Source organism: Camelus dromedarius, chromosome 6, assembly GCF_036321535.1.
Source record: "Camelus dromedarius isolate mCamDro1 chromosome 6, mCamDro1.pat, whole genome shotgun sequence".
Lineage (NCBI taxonomy): Eukaryota > Metazoa > Chordata > Mammalia > Artiodactyla > Camelidae > Camelus > Camelus dromedarius.
The window spans coordinates 12,636,837-12,656,692 of NC_087441.1; the positions used below are offsets into that span (position 1 = coordinate 12,636,837).

At 38.5% G+C, this 19,856-nt stretch overlaps 1 protein-coding gene across 16 annotated transcripts in view; it reads left to right on the forward strand.

Moving 5' to 3' along the window:
• The window catches only part of SYNE1 (spectrin repeat containing nuclear envelope protein 1), a 427,973-nt gene that overhangs the window by 142,493 nt on the left and 265,624 nt on the right, over window positions 1-19,856 (forward strand). For all 16 annotated transcript variants that reach the window (XM_031456562.2, XM_064486565.1, XM_031456561.2 and 13 more), the window contains 12 exons: window positions 1,689-1,862; window positions 3,856-4,014; window positions 4,309-4,473; window positions 6,144-6,278; window positions 8,342-8,500; window positions 8,701-8,909; window positions 9,737-9,845; window positions 11,531-11,695; window positions 12,613-12,780; window positions 14,263-14,433; window positions 15,255-15,395; window positions 19,360-19,520. In XM_031456562.2, coding sequence (XP_031312422.2) covers window positions 1,689-1,862; window positions 3,856-4,014; window positions 4,309-4,473; window positions 6,144-6,278; window positions 8,342-8,500; window positions 8,701-8,909; window positions 9,737-9,845; window positions 11,531-11,695; window positions 12,613-12,780; window positions 14,263-14,433; window positions 15,255-15,395; window positions 19,360-19,520 — 1,916 coding nt within the window. The remainder of the gene's footprint in view (window positions 1-1,688; window positions 1,863-3,855; window positions 4,015-4,308; window positions 4,474-6,143; window positions 6,279-8,341; window positions 8,501-8,700; window positions 8,910-9,736; window positions 9,846-11,530; window positions 11,696-12,612; window positions 12,781-14,262; window positions 14,434-15,254; window positions 15,396-19,359; window positions 19,521-19,856) is intronic.

The following is a 19,856-nucleotide window of genomic DNA, read 5'->3' on the forward strand; positions in this document are numbered from 1 at the left end:
TTTCTGTTCTATTGAGGGATTTTTCTTAAGTGCTTTGGAAGTTCCACTGGGATTTTTTTATCCATTTCAGGTTAAATTTTATGAAGATGATACTGTTTGAAAAGCCCACTTAGATCGGGTAATTAATATCAATTAAAAGAAAGGAGTGATTATATAAGTGACTAAAAAAACTTCATAATGGCAAATTGGAAAACAAAAGAAAAGAAAGCAGAAAGTCCTGTTTATTGGGAGAGGAAAAGTCGAAAGAGAGTAGCCGATATGAAATCAGCAGTGGAGAATTAAGGAAAAAGAGGAATAAATGAGATAGGTAACAACAGGAAAAATCACGGTCATGAAAAAAAAAAAAACATTTTGTCAAACTGGTATATATCAGATGTTAATTTTAAATTCTTTCAAACATTCAAGCTGAGGTTATTTACGAAGATTGGGTACAATTCATAGTCAACATTATCAATTGGAAAACCTGCAAGCAGCTTTTAGAGCCCTGTCTTGGGCTGGCACATTTCAGCAGAGGTCAGGTTTAGCAGTTTAGGGCGACCTCTGGGAAAGCAAATTACTCCTTTAGACACATGTTAAGTTATCAGGCTTTCTTCACTGCTGCGTTAGATGTAGCATCTTGATAAGTTTTCTGTTGTGTCCAGGGATGATTTATAAAGTACACTGATTTTTATACACGTCAGCAGATTCTCATCATTTTGTTCAGTGATTCTAGCAGAGCCTTGGGGCAGTAGAAAGACAGTAGATTTCCTTGGATGGTTTTCTCCTTCAGGCAGCGAATTCAGGAGCATGGGAATCGTTATAATGTAAGGAAAAAAAAAAAAGGTCTATTAACAAGTACTTAATTTCCTCTCCTTGGTTTCCAAAAGTATTAATGATACTTTGGGAGCAACTTGAAGTAAAATGAGGGGGACAGGAAGGTCTTAGAGGATTGTATGAGGTCCTGGATCCCAACATAAATTTGACAAGGTTGAGACTTTGTGGAGATCTCCATCTCCAAGAGCTCATCGTGAGGATAAAGAAAATGCAGGTGTATAAACTAACATTTCTTAAAAGGCAAATGACAGATGAGGGCTGGGCCAGTTCAGACTAGGGAGACATCTTCTAATGTGGGTGGGAACCTTTGTGAATAAATTTGTATATGACCTGAGCGCTTGGGATGAGGGTGAAGTCAATAAGCGGGAAGTAGCCAAGCATGGAGCCCGGGGGAGGAGGGAAGGCACGGGAGCCGTCTGGGAAGAGTGAGTCAACAAGTTTGTAAGTTTGTCTGGAGTTAAGGGTTCAAGTAGTAGGGTTCTTGAAAATAAAGTTAAAAGGTACAGGTTGGTCTAGATAATTCCTGACTGTCTTAGGTTGGATTTTGAGGCCAAATTGAGGATGGTTGCAGAGTTTGTGAAGTAGAGTTTGACACCATCTGACTCACTCCCATCATTTATATGAAAAAGTGCTATCCAGATGGACGATGTCGATGATTTTTCATGAGAAAACTCTGTAACATTTATTTGTCTCAGTGGTATAGTAGTACTTTTTTTAAACATCAAAATTTAACAGTGCCCGGGAAATATTTAAGAATGTCTTTGGAGATCTGTAAGCACAAAATGACCCTCTCCTGAAGAAAATGCTATGAATAATGCCCTGAGCTGGTGGTACTTAATGGCCTTTCATGGAATTTTTTCTTTGTGTTTTTAAAGGTCAAAGACTGTTACTCTCCACTCCTTTATGAGTCTCAACAGCTGTTGATACCGTTGGAGGAATTAGAAAAACAGATGACAGCCTTTTATGACTCACTTGGGAAAATCAATGAAATTTTAACAGTTCTTGAGCACGAGGCACAATCCAGCTCTCTTTTTAAAGAGAAACATCAGGTAAGGAAAATTGCCCTTCAGGATCCATAGTTAATTCGAAGCATGTGTAATAAGACTGAGGTGCCTGTAGTGATAGAAATTCAGTGACAGGACAAGAAACATTTTTCTAGAGTAGTCCTGGCAACTCAAAACAAAAATGCATGTCTTGTCAATGATGAAAACCCTATCTACCACAGATAAAGTAAAACTCTTGTATCTATAGGTACAGATATGCAAGTATTCATACAGATAAAAGTTTTTCAGATAGGTTTTAAATTGTATATATTTACATATATACAGAAATAAATAATTGCATTTCATTTTTATCAAGTGTCTATCATCTGTGTCGTATGAGATCTTGCCTCTAGGACTTGGCCTGTTTACATGACCAGAAAACTCTAGAAATGTATTTGGGGCAATGATGATTTTTCTTCTTCCCGTTTTTAGTAAGCAGATGTGTGTGCAGAGCAGCCTCCTCCTGAATGTTGCAGTTAATTGGCTTATTTGGTTGGTTTATTATAAATGAACCTATGCATCAGAGGAGGGTGAAAGTAATGGGCAAAAGGTTTGCCACTTGTGTTCGTGGAAATAGATTCGCAGGAGGAAGGGAGCTTCATTTAGCAGAAAGAGCAGAGAGTATCTAACGTGAGTCAGACAGGTGTTCAGACCTGACAGGGCAGATTGCAAAGCCTTGGTTAGCTTTCTTCCCTCGCCTTAAAATGGAGGTGGAAGCACCTTTGTCCAGAACTTGTTGTGGAGATTTCATTGGATTTTCTATAATGTGATGAACTCATAGCACTGCATAATATTTACTCCATAACTGATAGCAACCAGTATTTTTATTATTATTATTATTATTATTAACTATTATTATTATTAATGGTAAGGTCATAATGATTATACCACCAAACCCTTTTCTGAGGGGTTCCCATTGTATTGGATAAACATTATTTTTCATTTTGAAGTCATAGTGCCATTTCTTGGGTTCCCAAATTGCTATGAGTTGCCATCAAAGCATCCTTCCACGATTAAAATTGTATTTAATATTTTAATGATAATAAATGTTAATAATATTTACTCAGATTTTCTGACATACGTTACTCTTTTACCTTCTAAACCTTCTAAAGGAAAAAGGATGTCCTTACTCTGTTTTGCCCAACCGAAACAGAAACCCTGCTCTAACATTTGCATCTAAGTTACCCAAACTGGTCTCCAAATAACCAGTTTGAAATGTTTTTTTTTTTCAAAGCAGTTGAGGATGTTGAAGTGCAAATGGTATGGCTTCCAGTCAAAACATGACTGCTTGTCCTGGGCTGAGCTGGGTAGTTTCCACACCGTCTACTGAAACACTGCAGTGATGCCAGCTCACAGTCACAGGTGGGGGGGCCTCTGAGTCACCCTTGCTTCTCGTCTGCAAATGTGTGACCACTGCCAAGTCCTCCCAGACCCACTGGTCTGCTCCCTTTTGTGTTAGGGTCTGGGGTCTGCCATTTTCTTCATGAGGTTGATAGCTTGTGAGCCTTAAGAATTCAAAAGTTGTATATTTTAGGATATACAAATAGTATATAATCTGCTGCATCTCACTCTTTCAGTAAAGTCCAATGTACGTTGGTATTACATTTATTTAGTCAGATTATAACCTGACATGTAGGTGGATTTCATGATTGTTCTTTCAATAAATTATAGACCTATTGGTTGGAGGAGTGCAGGCACTAGGCAAAGAATAATTTCGATGCTCTGTCACTCTCTTGTTAGTAAGATGAGCATGATATGTAAAAAAAAAAAAAAGCTTAAAAACTCAACATGACATTTAAATGCCTTATATAAAAAGCACTGACTTCAGTGGTTGCTTAAAACTGTGCTCTTCTGAAAAGCAGTGCTTCTCTCTGTGCTTAGGACTTTACTCATTGCTGATGAAAAGCCTAAAAGCTGAATAATGATGTTCATGTTTTGTAACAGCTACTCTCTCTCTTGCCCTTTTAAACAGTGTTGTGTGGCTTTCCTTTCCTTGCAGGAACTATTAGCTTGTCAAGAAAGCTGTAAGAAAGCCATGACCCAAATTGAGAAAGGCAGTCATAGTGTTCAAAAGTTTGTGACCTTGAGCAACGTGTTAAAGCATTTTGATCAGACGAAGCTCCAGAGACAGGTTGCGGATGTGCACGTTGCTTTTCAGGTGAGTTCTTCACCCACTTTAGAGACGTGAGCGAGGCAGAGTTCTGAGGACCAGGACCCGTAGTCACCGCGTTCCATGCCTTCACTCTTGCTAAAAGACTCCTCGTCTACTGGTGTTTGGAAACCAATCATTTTACTTCTTTCTCTAATATTAATTAATATTAAAAGGGTTATTCCTATCATAGTGATATGTATTTCCAAGTGTTTTTTGAAGGAAACAATACTCTTTAACAAAATGGTATTTTCAGTAATGAGAGAGCAGCATCCCATTGTGATTATTTTTTTTTAAATCAAGAATATGGTAAAGAAAACTGGCGATTGGAAGAAACACGTGGAAACGAACAGCCGCTTGATGAAGAAATTTGAGGAGTCTCGAGCAGAGCTGGAGAAGGTGTTGAGGATCGCACAGGAGGGCCTGGAGGAAAAGGGGAATCCAGAAGACCTCCTGAAAAGACACACAGTGAGTGCATTGCGGGTGGGCACTTGACCTGGGGACGTAGGCAGGCCACCTTGGATAGAAAATAAACAGAGCATTCTGATCTAACACAGAGAAGGAGAGGGAGAGAGAGACAGAGGGAGAGGGAATAAGGAGGAGGAGGAGGCGAGTGAGGAGGAGAAGTGAGTTAGGAAGGCAGAAACTTTTTAGGTGTGAGACCCAGAGAAAAGGCATCAAAAAGAACTCCAAGAGCAACTGATGAGCTGCCTTACAACTGGCCATTCTTAGAGTAGTGGAGAATCACAGGATAGGTAATCCAGGCTCTCCAAGTTACTAATTCACTGTTTAGCTGAAAAACTTTCATAACCAACATATTCTTTTTAAGAGAAGATTTTAGCTAGATGGCCAAGTCTTTGTGCTCATGTCATAAATCTGCCCTGTCATTTGAAGTTTAGTAGCTAGTCTACAACTTGCCCCAGTGTTGTGAAGCTGTCTTTCTGTCAGTCCTACTTATTTAAATCATCTCAGTATCAGGAATATTAGTAATCTATTAAATGGTGTGCAGAGATGATGGACCCTCTGAGAATATATGTTTTGAGTTATTTTTCCTGAAATTTCGGTGGATGTTTGTATAAACCACACTGTCAAATGATGAATGCAATGTATTTGTGATACCGCTGATTGAATTTAGAGTCAATGTCTTTGATCATCCAACATCTCGTTCAAGTTTATACATCTCTGCAGCGTGGCACTTTCTCTTTTGAATCACTGTTGTTTCAAAATATCTCTGCATACATAATCTGAGACTGTGTGAGGCTCAGTCGTGTGTGTATGTGCACGTGTTCTGTTCATCTGCTCAGGCTGCCATAAAAAAATACACAGACTGGGTGGCTTAAGCAAAAGGGATTTATTTTCTCACAGTTCTGGAAGCTGGAAGTCTGAGATCAGGGCACCCACCTGGCTGGGTTCGGGTGAGGACTCTTCCTGGTGTGCAGACTGTCAGCTTCTCACTGTGTCCTCACAAGGCAGAGGAAGATGGAGAGTAAGAGCTTTGCTGTCTCTCTGGATAAAGGCACTAATTCCACCATGAGGGGTCCACCCTCTTGACCTCATCTAAACCTAATCACCTCCCAAAGGCCCCACCTCCAAATACCCTCACACTACAGCTTAGGGCTTCAACACATGAATTTGGTTGGGTGGGGCAATGTACTGTTTGTAGTGGTTCCTGGGTTTGCGCTTGGTGGGAATGTGGAAATGGCCCATAATGAACCAACGAGGCCTGGAACACACTGCAATTCGGAAACAAAGAACTGTGAGGCACAGGCCTGGCCTCTATTCTTCTGATTTTTTACTGAACAGGATCTAGAACTCTCATCACTATGGAATCAAGGTTTTAGACTCTCCCACTGGCTTTCTAGAATATTCTACCAAATTTGAAAACTGCAAAGTATTTTTTTCCTAAAAAATAAAAAGTCCCCATTAAATTTCAGAGACAGTGGCTTCTGACTCATAACTAGAGATAATTTTAATTCATTCCTGAAAGAAAAAAATATTTGGTTGTTGCCCAGAAGGTTTGAGGAGGGCAGCAGCTGGCTGAGAGGCTGGTTCAGAGGCGACTCCTTCACCATCTGGTGTCTGATGCTGCCTGTGACTCTGCCCAGCACTCTTAACCACTGTCCCCGTCTCCTCGGCAGGAGTTTTTCAGTCAGCTGGATCAGAGGGTGCTCAACGCGTTCCTGAAGGCTTGTGACGAACTCACGGACATCCTCCCCGAGCGGGAGCAGCAGGGCCTGCAGGAAGCTGTGAGGAAACTCCACAAACAGTGGAAGGTGGGTCAGGACTTGATGGGAGCGTCCTTTGTCACGATGGTGGGACAGAGCACGAGGGCGTGGAGGTCCAGTTCATAGAAGTTCATGGTCAGTCACTGCCGTTGCTTTTCCCATTGAAGAAACTGAACTTGAATAAAACTGGATAAAATATGATAGAAATTTTGTTTTTCCTATTTTTTTTAAGTTGCACCAGTTTTATCATATTACTTAAGAGTACTCTTTTCCTTTTCCTGATTGTTTTTGAGAGGCAGAAATGTCAAGGCTTTGAACTAATTCAGCAACATTTCATAAACTCTTCTCATCTTAGTGATGTTAGGTATACTACTGAAATTATGATATGTTTCATAATTTCAGTAGTATACCTAACATAATAATATATATAACATATATATATATATATATATAAATATGTGCATTTATGTATCATGTAGATATATACATGTATATTTGCTTTTTCAAGTATTTTACTGTGTGGGTTAGATTATTATGATTTAAAAAATACAAATAAAAACATTTATTGGTTAAGGATTCAATGATGAACACAGCATAATCTTTTTTTCCCAAAGAGCTTAGAGTCCAATAAGGGAGATAATTAGTTGCAAAATAATAAAAGTTAAACTATAATAAGTCCAAATGTAATAATAAGTGTAAGTAATGCTTTTATGAAAGCTTTGAAGGAGAGAAATGGGCCCACTTGAAGAGCAGAAAAGAGTGAAGCAAGTCATTAGTTTTGAGTTAGTACCTTAAAGGAGCAGCAGAGATCTGAGGGCGGTGGCTGGGGGTAGGGGGGTGGGGGCAGTGTCCAGGGATCCTCTGGGCTCAGGCAGACTTTGGTGACCTGCACAGGGCCTGTCAGGTGGAAGCCGACTTCAGAATCTGCATCTCAGGGGAAGCAGCCACACTGTACCAGAGGCCCTTTGGCGGCTGTGGTCCTCGAGGCAGGCTGGAGGGAGCCCACTCTAGCAGCGGACTGACAAGCGCTGTCACCAGGGAATACTGAGTGGTGAATTGCACATGTATTAATGAAGGAGTCCTGGGGTCCAGAAGCTAGGCAGCTAGAACACTCTCCATCAGGTTGTGTTACTTTCTGGATTTTTTTTTTCAATCTTAGTAGCACAGACTAAAAACATCAGCCCTTTGCATAAGAAAAACACAGTCCAAGAAATAACTTTTTTACTTGCTAAATTTGAAAATTAAAAAAAAATTCTTAAAGAAATCCAACTTTTTAAAGACATCTTTAAGGCTCAACATATCATAAATGCACTATGGAAAAGAGACTGTAATTGAGGGCTGTGTTTTATTTTATATACACACTTACATTAAGCTCTCTAGGATATAGGATGTTCTGGTCTTTCCAAAGCCCCAACTCACATTTCATTTATCTTAGTGTTTTACTTTAAAGGGAATCTTTTAAATGCTATAGGAGACAAGTTGCTTAAAGTAATAAACTAGGACTAAAGGAAACGATGAAGCTTATACTTGTATCAGAAAAGAATGTAAAATTTTTGCGTGCTGGCCTGCTTGTTTTCTCAATATATGCTCCAAGGGAAAGAGGACATGGCAGGTGGTCAGAGCCATGGGCTGCTTAATCCTGGCTTTTTCACTAATAAGGCTTCCTTGAGTTGTCCCCCTTGTGTAATGAGTATAATGTCTGTTCCTCCTACTTCACAGGGTTTTTGACAAAATTAAAAAGGACCCGTGCTAGGGAGAGGGTATGTGGAATCAGTGCGTGATTTAAATTTAGATTCAAATCCAGCTTTTCTACTTAACTCCAAGCCTCACTGGTCTAATCTTTAAAATAGGAGCGTTAACTCTGTGTGGGGCTATTGCAAAAATTAAATAGAATAATCACTGTGGAAACACCCAACTCATGGCAGGCTGAAAAGATCCGCTGTGGTCCCAGTACTTAGAAACATACAAAGCACAGCGGCCAGATGCAGACAGTTAGGGATTAAATCACATCGGCCCTGCAGGGACCGTTTTACGGTTTTTGCCGCCTCTGTTGGAAATGTACGTCATCAGGAATGGTACCCTATATTTCTGAATCTTCCTATGCAATGTAGGATCTTCAAGGAGAAGCTCCGTATCATTTGCTTCATCTGAAGATTGAGGTGGAGAAGAACAGGTTTTTAGAATCTGTGGAAGAATGCAGAGCTGAGCTGGACCGAGAGACCAAGCTGGTGCCCCAGGAAGGCAGTGAGAAGATCATCAAAGAGCACAGGGTATGTCCCACACGCCCCGGGTGCCGTCAGGAGGAGTCACAAGGTTACTTCAGGATAGAACTGATACTTTCATTTGGGTCTGAAAACACTCGATAACGTCATTACATTACACTGCTAGACCAGACAGGAATCTGCTAGGAAAATAGGAAAGCCTTGTGTGGATTCTCACAGGGAATATATAAATGTTTATTGCTCACTAGGTCTTCTTCGGTGACAAAGGTCCTCATCATGTCTGTGAGAAAAGGCTACAGCTCATTGAAGAACTGTGTCTGAAACTCCCGGTCCGGGACCCAGTCCGGAACACGCCTGAGACCTGTCACGTGACCCTCAAGGAGCTCAGAGCGGCCATTGGCGGCACCTACGCCAAGCTGGTGGAGAACCCGGACAAGTGGAAGGACTACAGTGGCAGGTAGTCTTGGGGTTGCTCCCAGAGCAGGATGTAGCCTCTCCTAATTCTGTTAACTCAGACAGCACTGCAAAACAGGCAGTGATGTATGTTTCATCTTACGCAATAAAGAAAATCAGATTGTGGGATCTTGTGCATGCTCTAGTACAAAACTGCTTTGTTTAATAAAAAAGAATGAGTTTCAGTCAGAAACAGGATGAAACACTTTATTTCCAAGTGACCCAGGTGTTATTTCTTTGAAGCAGAATTAGGCAATTCTCTTTCTCCCTGATTTCCTCATGTCCCCCCAGAGAGACCTGGGGGCTTTCTGGCCCAATCTGGTGCAGACACGTGAAGCCAGAGTAACACAAAGTGCAACACCTTTAATTTTAATGAAAAAGTAGATCATCTACTTTTAATGAAAAAATTCAATTACAATTTCAAGAAAAAAGATGTATCTATATGCTGACTTTACATACGTAACAGGGAACCAGACTTTGCAGGCCTTATGTTTCAAAAGTATTCCTTTTCCTCCATAGAAACCTAGTACCTTCCTTCTCCCAGGTTCCCGGGCTCTGGGACATCTTCTTTGGCAGCTGAGGTCTGCTCTGCTTTCTTTTTCCTTCACATGACTGAGCACAGGGCCAGCCACCCTGCCCTGAGCTCCATGTTAAAGGAAACTTTTCCAGGAAATGTGTTCATCAGTTTGCTAATCAGTAGAATTAAATTTGCTAACCAATTTTCTAATCAGTTGACTGTTAAATTTCCATAAATAAATTCAAAATAAAAAATCTGTTCTGACCATTGGGATATTTTCTCCCTTTGATAAGAAAATACTTGTGCTATTTCAGAATTTCTGAGTTTTCCTGTTGGATCTCTACAAAGGAGACCCAACTGAAGGGGATTAAAAACGAGGCCATCGATACTGCCAACCATGGAGAGGTTAAACGTGCTGTAGAGGTAAGTTCTCAGCCATATTTTGTTACTGGAAAATACCCATTAATAAAAAAAAAAAAAGTTAACATTCTAACTGATGTCTTGTTTTCTTTCTATAAAAAAAAATAACTTCCTGAAATTTGTCTTAAAATAAGTCTCCTCCTGTTACTGGGGAGAACAGTAGGGGTTTTTTCCTGTTGAATCATCGTTAGCTTTGAGATTTAGTCATGCTCAGTGGTGCCTCTTAGGCATCTTTAGCTAATGGGGATTCCTGAGAGGAAAATTACATGCATGGGCATACAACACAGCAGACATTGAAGAATTGTCAGAGGAAACAAGAACACTATAGGTTTTTAAATATCTTCAGCCACTCAGAACCAGGTTACAGAAAATGAGGGAGTTGGGCAAGGTTTCTGAGCATCATTTCGATGTCACTTGCAGCCTGGATTGAATGAACCCCTGTGAGCGTGGGTGGAGCCTGATAAACTCAGCCAGGGCGACAGAACCTCAGGCCTGAACCCAGTTTGCATTCTGGGGTTGTCACACAGCAGCCGTCTCCCCCTTAGCTTGGCTCTTGGTTTTGTAGACACAGGTTATTGTGAACATTCTTTATCTTTCAACATATTGAACCCTTGTAAGTCACAGAGCTGCTGTTAATGAGAATGTATTTCCTTTCTATTCCTATTGTCTGATTTCTGTTTTTCCCTGTTGAATGTGTAATCCCCTTACTTGCTAGAGGTACTCAACGATACCATGCTATGCCTCTGAAAGAATATCTGTATTTGCTATTGACTGCTGTTTTAATACTAAAAAAGGAAAACAAAAATCACATCTTTTTTTTTTTTAAATCACATCTTAGAATGAAGAAATCTCTTGCTTCTAAAACCAACCATTTCTCTCCAAATACGTTTGCCCTGTAAAACCCTCTTGTAACAGCACACGTGATTGGAGGCCATCGTCCTTGTGCAACTCAGAGCGGATGTAGAAGGGACAGGCTGCTCCAATCACCCCTTTCCTGGTCCCTAGCCCTGCCAGGACTGAGGCCCAGAGTTCTTCTGGCATTCTCTTGGCCAATCAGCCCTCCCTTCCTGGATTAGAGCTGTGTTCCTGTTTGTGCATCTTACTGTTGGGGTATTGACTTCCAAAAGCTAACCAAAGTGAGGCATAAAATATGAGTTAATGAAATTAAAATAAATCTTTAGGGCATCCACAATAATATTCAACAAGAAAGCTCTTCTACAAAAGAAGTCAACTAACTAAAAAGGACTCTTCCATCCTTTTTTCAAAAAATACCATGTTCCTTGCAGCTCACAGAAAATAAGGTAACAAAGTTTATTCTACATTATAATTCCCAATCTTGGTGTCACATACTCCTCTGCAGTACTTTTAGGAGAAAATTTGTTGTGACCAAGGAAATATCTATAAATATCTAGTCATCTAATTATGAAGGTAATTTTTTTTTTTTTGGTGTAGATAGGATTGATTTTTACACTTCAGGTATTGGCATTGGGGAAATATTTCTTCCTAGCCCTTGTAGACTTTTGTTGAAGATGTGAACAGAAAGTGAAATAAGCAAACACTCCTCTGGTGAATGAATTCCTGGCTCTCCTACCTCTGTCTTACAAACCTTCTTAGGTTGAGTCCTTTCTTGCTGCAAAGTTATGATTCCCAGTTGTATTTTATTCATCAAAGGTGCTCTTTCATTCCAGGAGATCAGAGATGGTGTTACCAAAAAGGGTGAGACTCTCAGCTGGCTGAAATCCAGGCTTAAAATTTTGACTGAAGTTTCTTCTGAGAATGAAGCCCAAAAGCAAGGAGATGAGCTGGCAAAATTATCTAGTTCCTTCAAGGCTCTCGGGACTTTGCTGTCAGAGGTAAACCATTTACTCACACTCTAAATAAACAGTTCTAGGTGAGGAATCTGGAAGGTTCCTTCTCTTTGGGTTGTAGGGTAACAGTAATTTTATAAAGAAAGTGTAGTTGGAACAGAATAGTCCACCTGAAGATTAGTGGAGAAGATGAGCAGGATGTTTGATTTATGGTCCTTACCATCATTGGATATGTTAGTTCATGGTAATGATCTCCAATTAAAGTACAAAGCTTACAGATCCACACTTTTTACTCTTACTAGACGCATTATTTCATGGTCAATTTAAGGCCTGAGAGTCAAATAAACCCAACATTAGAATTTAACTCTGATACCTCACTTCCTATGTAACCATGAACTTGTCATTTGAAATCTCTGGGACTTGATATCTATACTTATAAAACAGGGCTAAAAATGCTTACCCCAAAAGGTGGCATCAAGATTGAATGCAATAATGTACGTGAAGCACTTACTACAGTGCCTAGAACAGTAAATGCTCAGTAACTGATAGCTGGTAATCATAAAATACTCATGATGAGTCAGCAGGCCAGTAACATCACTTTTAGGTAAGCCCTACTCATTTTAAACTTCTTGATCTATATTTAAATGTTTATAGTCCTTTGTAGATTTAAACTCTACAAACCCATCTACTTCAATTCAGGCAGGGCCCCACCCCTTCCAACTTTGGCAAGAATATTTGTGCTGAACAGTGTGTCCTATGAATCTGATGAGTTTGTACATGGGAAGATAATGCAAGAATGTAAAGTACAACAGATAGTTACCGGTATTTCCTGAAATCATTTATAAGCATACGTGGGAAAATCATCACTTGGATGACTTATGGTTCCCTGATTCTGAAGATCTGGAATTCTCTATAGATGTCCCTAATCTAAACAGTTTGATTGATTTTTCATGAAAATCTAGGTTGAAAAGATGGTAAGCAACTTTGGAGATTGTGTCCAGTACAAAGAAATAGTTAAAAGTTCCCTTGAAGAGTTAATTACTGGCTCTAAAGAAATCCAGGAACAAGCCGAGAAGATCTTGGACACTGAAAATCTGTTTGAAGCACAGCAGCTACTCCTTCATCACCAGGTAGGATGCCAGTTTACTCCAGTGCATTTATGCGAAGTTGATTAGTTACTGACAGAACCAGAGAAATGAAGAGTAGTAAGTCTATCCACTGACTAGAGGGGGATGATGGGGAGCTCGGGAGGGAACCCAGTTGAATAGTTAAAAGAGTTTGACACTTCTGTTCTATTAAATATTAAGTATTTCATAATATCCTGCAAGATAAATGATCAGCCAGACTGATTTGATGATACCAAAATGCTGGAGGAATATTGTGGAAGGAAAGTTGATTTAGCTATGAAAACCATCATAAAACTTGCTAAATTGTTCCTTTAATGACCGAGAAGGAAAACAGAGAGAGAAACAAGTTGCTTCATATTTGAGACCGCTGTTCTTGCATTATGTTACAGTCCTGCTCTTCAGTTTATAACTTTGGTATATCCTAGCTTGAGAATTTATAAATTATATGAAGTACCAGGCCTTTCTGAAGAGCAGATCCTACAAAGGACTAGAACTGGAAGTAAAGATGTTCTGGTACACCTTTTGTTGTTAACAGTTTTAATCAACTTTACTTGCCAAACTCAATATAAGTGGAAGTATGATTCAAATTAAATATTCTAATGACAAAATTTTAGCTAACTTAATGTACAGGAAATGTTAGTTAATTTTATATGTAATACATAAAAATGGAAATTGCATTACAAGTAGATGTAAAAGAGTAGGCTTTAGGCTTTATTACTCAATAATTATCAAAAGGGTGTGAGTTCAAAAAAATTAACGGTTAGTGTTACGCTGTTATCAATCATTGTAAAAGTGTTGTTTGGGTTTCCATTTACTTTAAGTCAGAGAATTATGAGATGATAGATATCTACATTAATATTTAAAGACTCCAAATTTTTTAGACCAGATGTTTGGTTATGAGCGTGTTTACTTTGTGAAAAGCCATAAGCTGTATATTGAGATTTGTGCACCATCCTTTTTGTACATTATACTTCAATAAAAAAGTTTATTTTAAAACACAACTTTCCCCAAATATCTCAGCGTATTAATCATTCTGAATATACTCTGGGATTAAATCTCTTGATATTAGCATTTTTACAGCATAAATGCCTTAAAAACTTGGAGTTGGGACTTTGTGTTTTTAGGCAGAAAATAGTTCTTCAAGGAGAATTATGTCAAATGAATAGTTTTCCAAATTCCATCTGGAGTATTGCACAAAAAAATTAAATACTGTCTAAATTTGCACACAATTAAAGCACTAAACTGGATTGATTACGTTGTTTACCATTAAAAACACAAAACGTTTATAAATAATGCCCATCTTTGATTACTATAGAGCTTTCATTACCATCTTAACTATTCATCTTAAGTTTAAAATGTGGTTTGGGCTCTGGCTGCCAAAGAGTGTATCTTTCTGTACCTCCATTAAAGTGTGTGTGCTTATGTCCCTGCTTAGCTGCTTAGAGAGTTAACCTTTCTATCCATCTATTGAACAAATGCTTCTAGCAAAAGACAAAGAGAATCTCCGCAAAGAAGAGGGACGTGCAGCAGCAGATTGCGCAGGCTCGGCAGGGAGAAGGTGGGCTGCCCGGCCGGGTCCGAGAGGAGCTGCGGAAGCTGGAGAGCACCCTGGACAGCGTGGAGCACAGCCGGGAGAAGCAGGAACGCCGCATCCAGGTGGGAGGCCGGAAGTCACGGGCTGTGTCAACAACTTCTGGGCCGGAAGTCACGGGCTATGTTAACTTCCGGGTCACTGCTTACATCTCATATTAGCGGAAGGAAACATAATTTATTATTCCCGCATTTAATGTACCGGTATTCTATTCAGCATTTACATGAGTGCTCTCTTTTAATGGTAGCATCAGCTTAATGAGGTGAATGCTGTAATTAGCACTTTTGCCAACTGTGGGTGCTTAAAAACAGAGTTTGAGGATTTTACCTGAAATCACAGAGCAGTGGTCAGTAATAAAGCCAGGATTTTAATCCACACTTGTCTGAATCCAGAGATTTACATTGGATAATCTCACTTTTCTGGACAGTCCAGTAGTCACACTTTTGTGCTTTATTGTGCCCTTGACACATTACCTTAGAAAATTTTTTGAATTTTTTTTCCCACCTACTCACTGCCCACTCCCCTTCCTTCTCTCTCTCCCTTCTCTTTTCTATCTTTCCCTTCATCCTTTCTTTTTTTGAGATACATTGGGAAAGTTTCTTGTCCCTTGTCTACAGTTGAGTAATATCCTTAGATTCATAGCACTTTACAGAAGATAGAAAACTCAGAGTTCTAGGCCACACATCCTCTTTTTGGAGATGAACTGAGACTCAAGAGGGAAATTCTTGTGGAAGATATTAGGGTCATCCTTATTTAGCGTAACTGTTTAAAACTTGAACCAGAGTTGACTAGAAGTTAACAGCCTAACGAATGGAAATGTGACAGTATTTTGTGATACATTCTGATAATTTGTAACATTATGTGTTGTTTATTTTTTCATATTTAGGTCACATTAAGGAAATGGGAGAGATTTGAAACAAACAAAGAGACAGTGGTCAGATACCTTTTTCAAACAGGTTCCAGCCATGAGCGCTTCTTGAGTTTTAGCAGTTTGGAAAGCTTATCTTCAGAACTGGAACAAACAAAGGTATATTAGCAAGACCATGTAGTCCCTTAGTACTCATTATTCTGAAGCAAAACTGTGTTTCTATTTCATTATTACATGAATTATTATAATTATTCATTTAATCAATTCTTTTTATTTATGATCCACTCTTCAACACGTTGGTCAAGTTACTCTGGGGAATAAAAGCGTAAATACAATTTAAACATCGAGATCTGAGGGAACATTTTTATTGAACTGGGAAATGGTTAATTGCCTAATAGATGGGTTAATTTCTAAAACATCTCTCTGAATGCAGTGATATTTTTAACTGCATCTTGAAGGGCAGATACAGCATAGGAAAGCAGAATTTGGGGTAGAAAACCAGCATTCCTGCAATGGAAAATGGCATAAAGTATAAAAGAGTGAAAAGTGGGGATTCTGTGTTGTAAAGCAGAAAAAGGGAAGTGAAGTTGTAAAGGAAAGTTGGGCCACATCATAAAGACTCTTGAAGGCCTAACGCATTACTCTCTAGGCAACATGGAGTCCTTAAACATGACCAGAGCTGTACTTTAGGGAGATGAGTTTTTAAGCAGGTGTAGAAAATTGAAAGGGTGAAAGTCTGGAGCCATGAGACTTAATTATAAAATTGTTGCATGTGTATATGAACAGCAACATGAAGGTGAGGAATGGGGGGTGGCAATCAGTGCATGAGGACGGACGCAGAAGAGACAGAGAGTGAAGGAAAGATGATACCCAAGGTTCTGAGTTCGTCTGACATAGACAGTGGGAGTGAGATGGGAACTTGAAGGAATAGCTGTTGTGGGGGAAGGTGACCAACTCGGTTTTGAACATACTAAGTGTGAAGCTCCAGTGGGACATCCCATATTTGCTATTCAGTAGGTGTGCTTGGTAAGCTAAACCCTGTAAGCTCAAATACCTGGACACTCAGAGCAGACCAATGAATTCATGTAAGCATTTAGAGGAGTGGTACCAGTCCCTTTGGCTCTTATTGCATGTGTTTGGGGTTAATAGAAAGACTGATTTAGTATAGAATTTTGTTAGTCAGTGTATGAAGAAGACAACTCTTACATCCATCCTTTCATAGCCTTTAGCATGTAAACCCCGTGCTTCTATTGTCTCACCAGTAAAAGCCTTCTGTGTCTCTTGTACTGCTAATTTGTCATTATTTATCCTATTATTAGCTCACTGATGAGTTTGAAGTTTTATAAGATCACAGAGTCTTTCAATTCTATATGATTTTTTTGGCCATTTAAATAGAAATTTATGTTTGTTTTTAATTTTTAATTTCAATTATTTTACATATTAAACTATATCAGGTGTTTTTTATAAACACAAACATATTTATTTAGTTAATGATCATATGGGTGTTATATGTGGGTTCCATCCAGAGTTTCTGACACTCTGTGGCTCTAATCCCTTTGAATTGGTTTGCCAACTATAGATGAAACAAATGTAATCTTTTTAATCTTATTATTAAAATTCTCTTTAGCCAATAATCTTACATATGTTGAGATTAGTCATGTGAGGTAGCATTTACTGAACATATACTATTTGCTAGACTAATCACTTGATGTTTATCATCTTTAATCACCGAAACAATCCTAAGAAATAGGTACCCTTATTATTCGTGTTGTATATATGAGGAAATATAAGGTACAGAGTTGTTACTGAATTTATCCAAGATCTCAGGTTTACTAACTGGTGAGTTTGGGATTCAAACCCAAAAGGTCTGAGTCTAAAGTCCACAACCTCAACCACTGTATTATATTTTCATTAGAGAAAACTGAGCTCCTTTACTAATTGTTTATATATGCGGCTGCACAGGAGTGCATAATCTAGCATAATTGTCCTCTACTCCTTTGCATGCTTGACATTGTTAACACAGTCTTCATGCCCGTTGCCACCCTTGAGTGGCTGTGCTAAGGAACTTGAGTGTTTTCTGTCCGCCAGTGGGTGGAAGGCTGTTGATAGCAATGTCATGTTTAATATTCACAACAAGGCTTTACTGATGAGGAAATGAAAATCTGCAGAGTTACGTAGCTCAGGGTCATGGGGCCAGTGAAGGGCAGAGCCTGGTTTCAACTCTAGATCTATCTGATGCCAGACTCCGTTCTTTCCCGCTGCCTCTGGCTGCCACTCATGTGTCTTCCTCTTAGGACTAGAGATAAAGCCTTACAATGTAATTCTATTTTTGTTTAATTTGGTTTTATCAACATCATCCTGTTCTTTGGATTCCTCTGCGTTGTATTTTCTCCATATGTAGCTCCCACAAAAGGCTCTTAGATGAAATTTTTCATCTAAGGATTTTCAAATATAACTCTACTTTCTCCATGTTTTGTCCTGGATTCGGGGAAACACCAGGAGATGGGGTGGGGGGGAGAAACACTATTTTAAACTTCCGATTTTATTCATGGGATTCTGAGATAGTATGCTGGGAAAAAAAAACCCACTACTTTATATTTCTGATTTTATTTGTAGAATTCTGAGAGATAATGCTGTGATTCAGAGTCTTCACAGTTGAATCTGCAGACTGTTCGTTCACATAATGCAATAGGAGATGCTTATAACTTGTAACTTAATGTTGTGATATTCAATTCTGTATCTTAGGATATTAAAAATCTCTCTACCCTAAGGAAGCTGTACTTACTCATTTTTATTCTTTCAAATTGCAGGGTATTTCTCTGAAGTAATGTTGATATTTCTCTGAAGGCATTAAATCTTTCAAACATGAGGATGCAATAGTGTTACATAGTAAATCTTTCTTATGTGGCATTATGTAATAATTTTGAGAGCAACTTTATGGGAAGAGGTGGCTATCAGAATTCTGACTTTTAAAAATTATTTACATTACCTATTTAGGAGAGAGGCATTGATCAAAACTTAAACCTCCTCTGATATTACAGGAGAAGAAATGAGACATGAAGTTATTTTTTTTTCACTCAAGATTATCTGGGTTTACCTTTTCTAATTCAGTATTCAATATATTTACCTAACAAAATTGAGATCACTAAAATTTACCAGTGCCTGAAATATATTAAATTAATTTTTGAATTAAGGTAGTTCACCATTATTTAAAATCAGTGTGTGAACTTTATGACCCATTTTATTCTCAATTTTATGTGAGGACGATAAAAAAAAACAAACAGTAATAGGAACCCGCCACAGTGCCAGGCATTTAAAAATGAAATTGCTAATGAAATGCTAAGAGTAGCCTTATGAGAAAAGTATTACTATCTACATTTCATATGAAAGAGACTAAAAAATAAATTGTCAAAGTAAAATAAATAGTAGTTACCAAATCTAGAATCCTAGTCCAGGTTTGACTATTTCAAAACATCTTTCCCTTGTATAGTATATGGGTGTGTGTGTATACATATATAATAAGATTTAACAGCATTAAGTTAAGTTTATAGCTCTTTTCATAGAACTAGTTAACAAAATGTTTCTTTAAAGACCAGTGATGCTCTATATTGACTAAGATATCCTTCAACTAAATAAATAAGTTTTTATATTTATTGGTCTAGGAATCTGTTGTCTTTATGACTGAAAAAAAAAAAAAAACCCAGTCACTATCACCATTGCCCAACTGGCCTATAATAAAACTAACATATGTGTGGACAAGTTAATTATTACAGTACAGCTTAGAATTCTAAACAATAAACCCAAACCAGGAGACAGTTGAGAAGACATTTTTGTGAAAATTGTTGGGTAACTCCAAAAGTAGTTCTCCAACCATGAAGGTCTGGTTGTGGTTTCAATCATATAAAGTGAAAATAATTTAACAGAGTGTCTATTCTGTCTATTCTGGCCATAATGAAAGTAAGTCTGTTTTACTGCTAAGAATATCATATGACAGTATTCATGCATGTTTAAATCTATTCATCTATCCATCTATTCTGGGGGAGAGTCTGCTGTATATGCAGTTTATTTGCAAGCAGAGTTTCAGAGAAGATGCTGTCCTAACAATTATAATGTCTTTTTCCAGGAGTTTTCTAAACGAACAGAAGGTATTGCAGTCCAGGCTGAGAATCTTGTGAAGGAAGCTTCCGAGATCCCACTGGGGCCCAGGAATAAGCAGCTGCTTCAGCAGCAGGCCAAGTCAATCAAAGAGCAAGTCAAAAAATTAGAAGACACACTTGAAGAAGAGTATGTGCTTGACAAGTCCTAAACTTTCTTCTCTGAGATAAAGTTTCATACTCTCTTTCCTGTATATTGTATTCAAAACATTCTTTTCCAATCTCAAAGTGTCTGTGTATTTCAGCATGTTTTGAGGAAGCAACTTACAATTCAAAAGAAAGTATCACCAACGTAGAATCCAACGTCTCTAACAGCGCAGAAAAGCATAAGGGATGTGGTTTTTGCATCGTAAACCAATTCTGTTCATTAGAAAGCCATATCTATAAAATTCAAGTGGCCTTCATACATTGGAGAGGGAATCTCAAAAAAGAACCAGTATTTCATATAATTCTTTTACTGTACTAT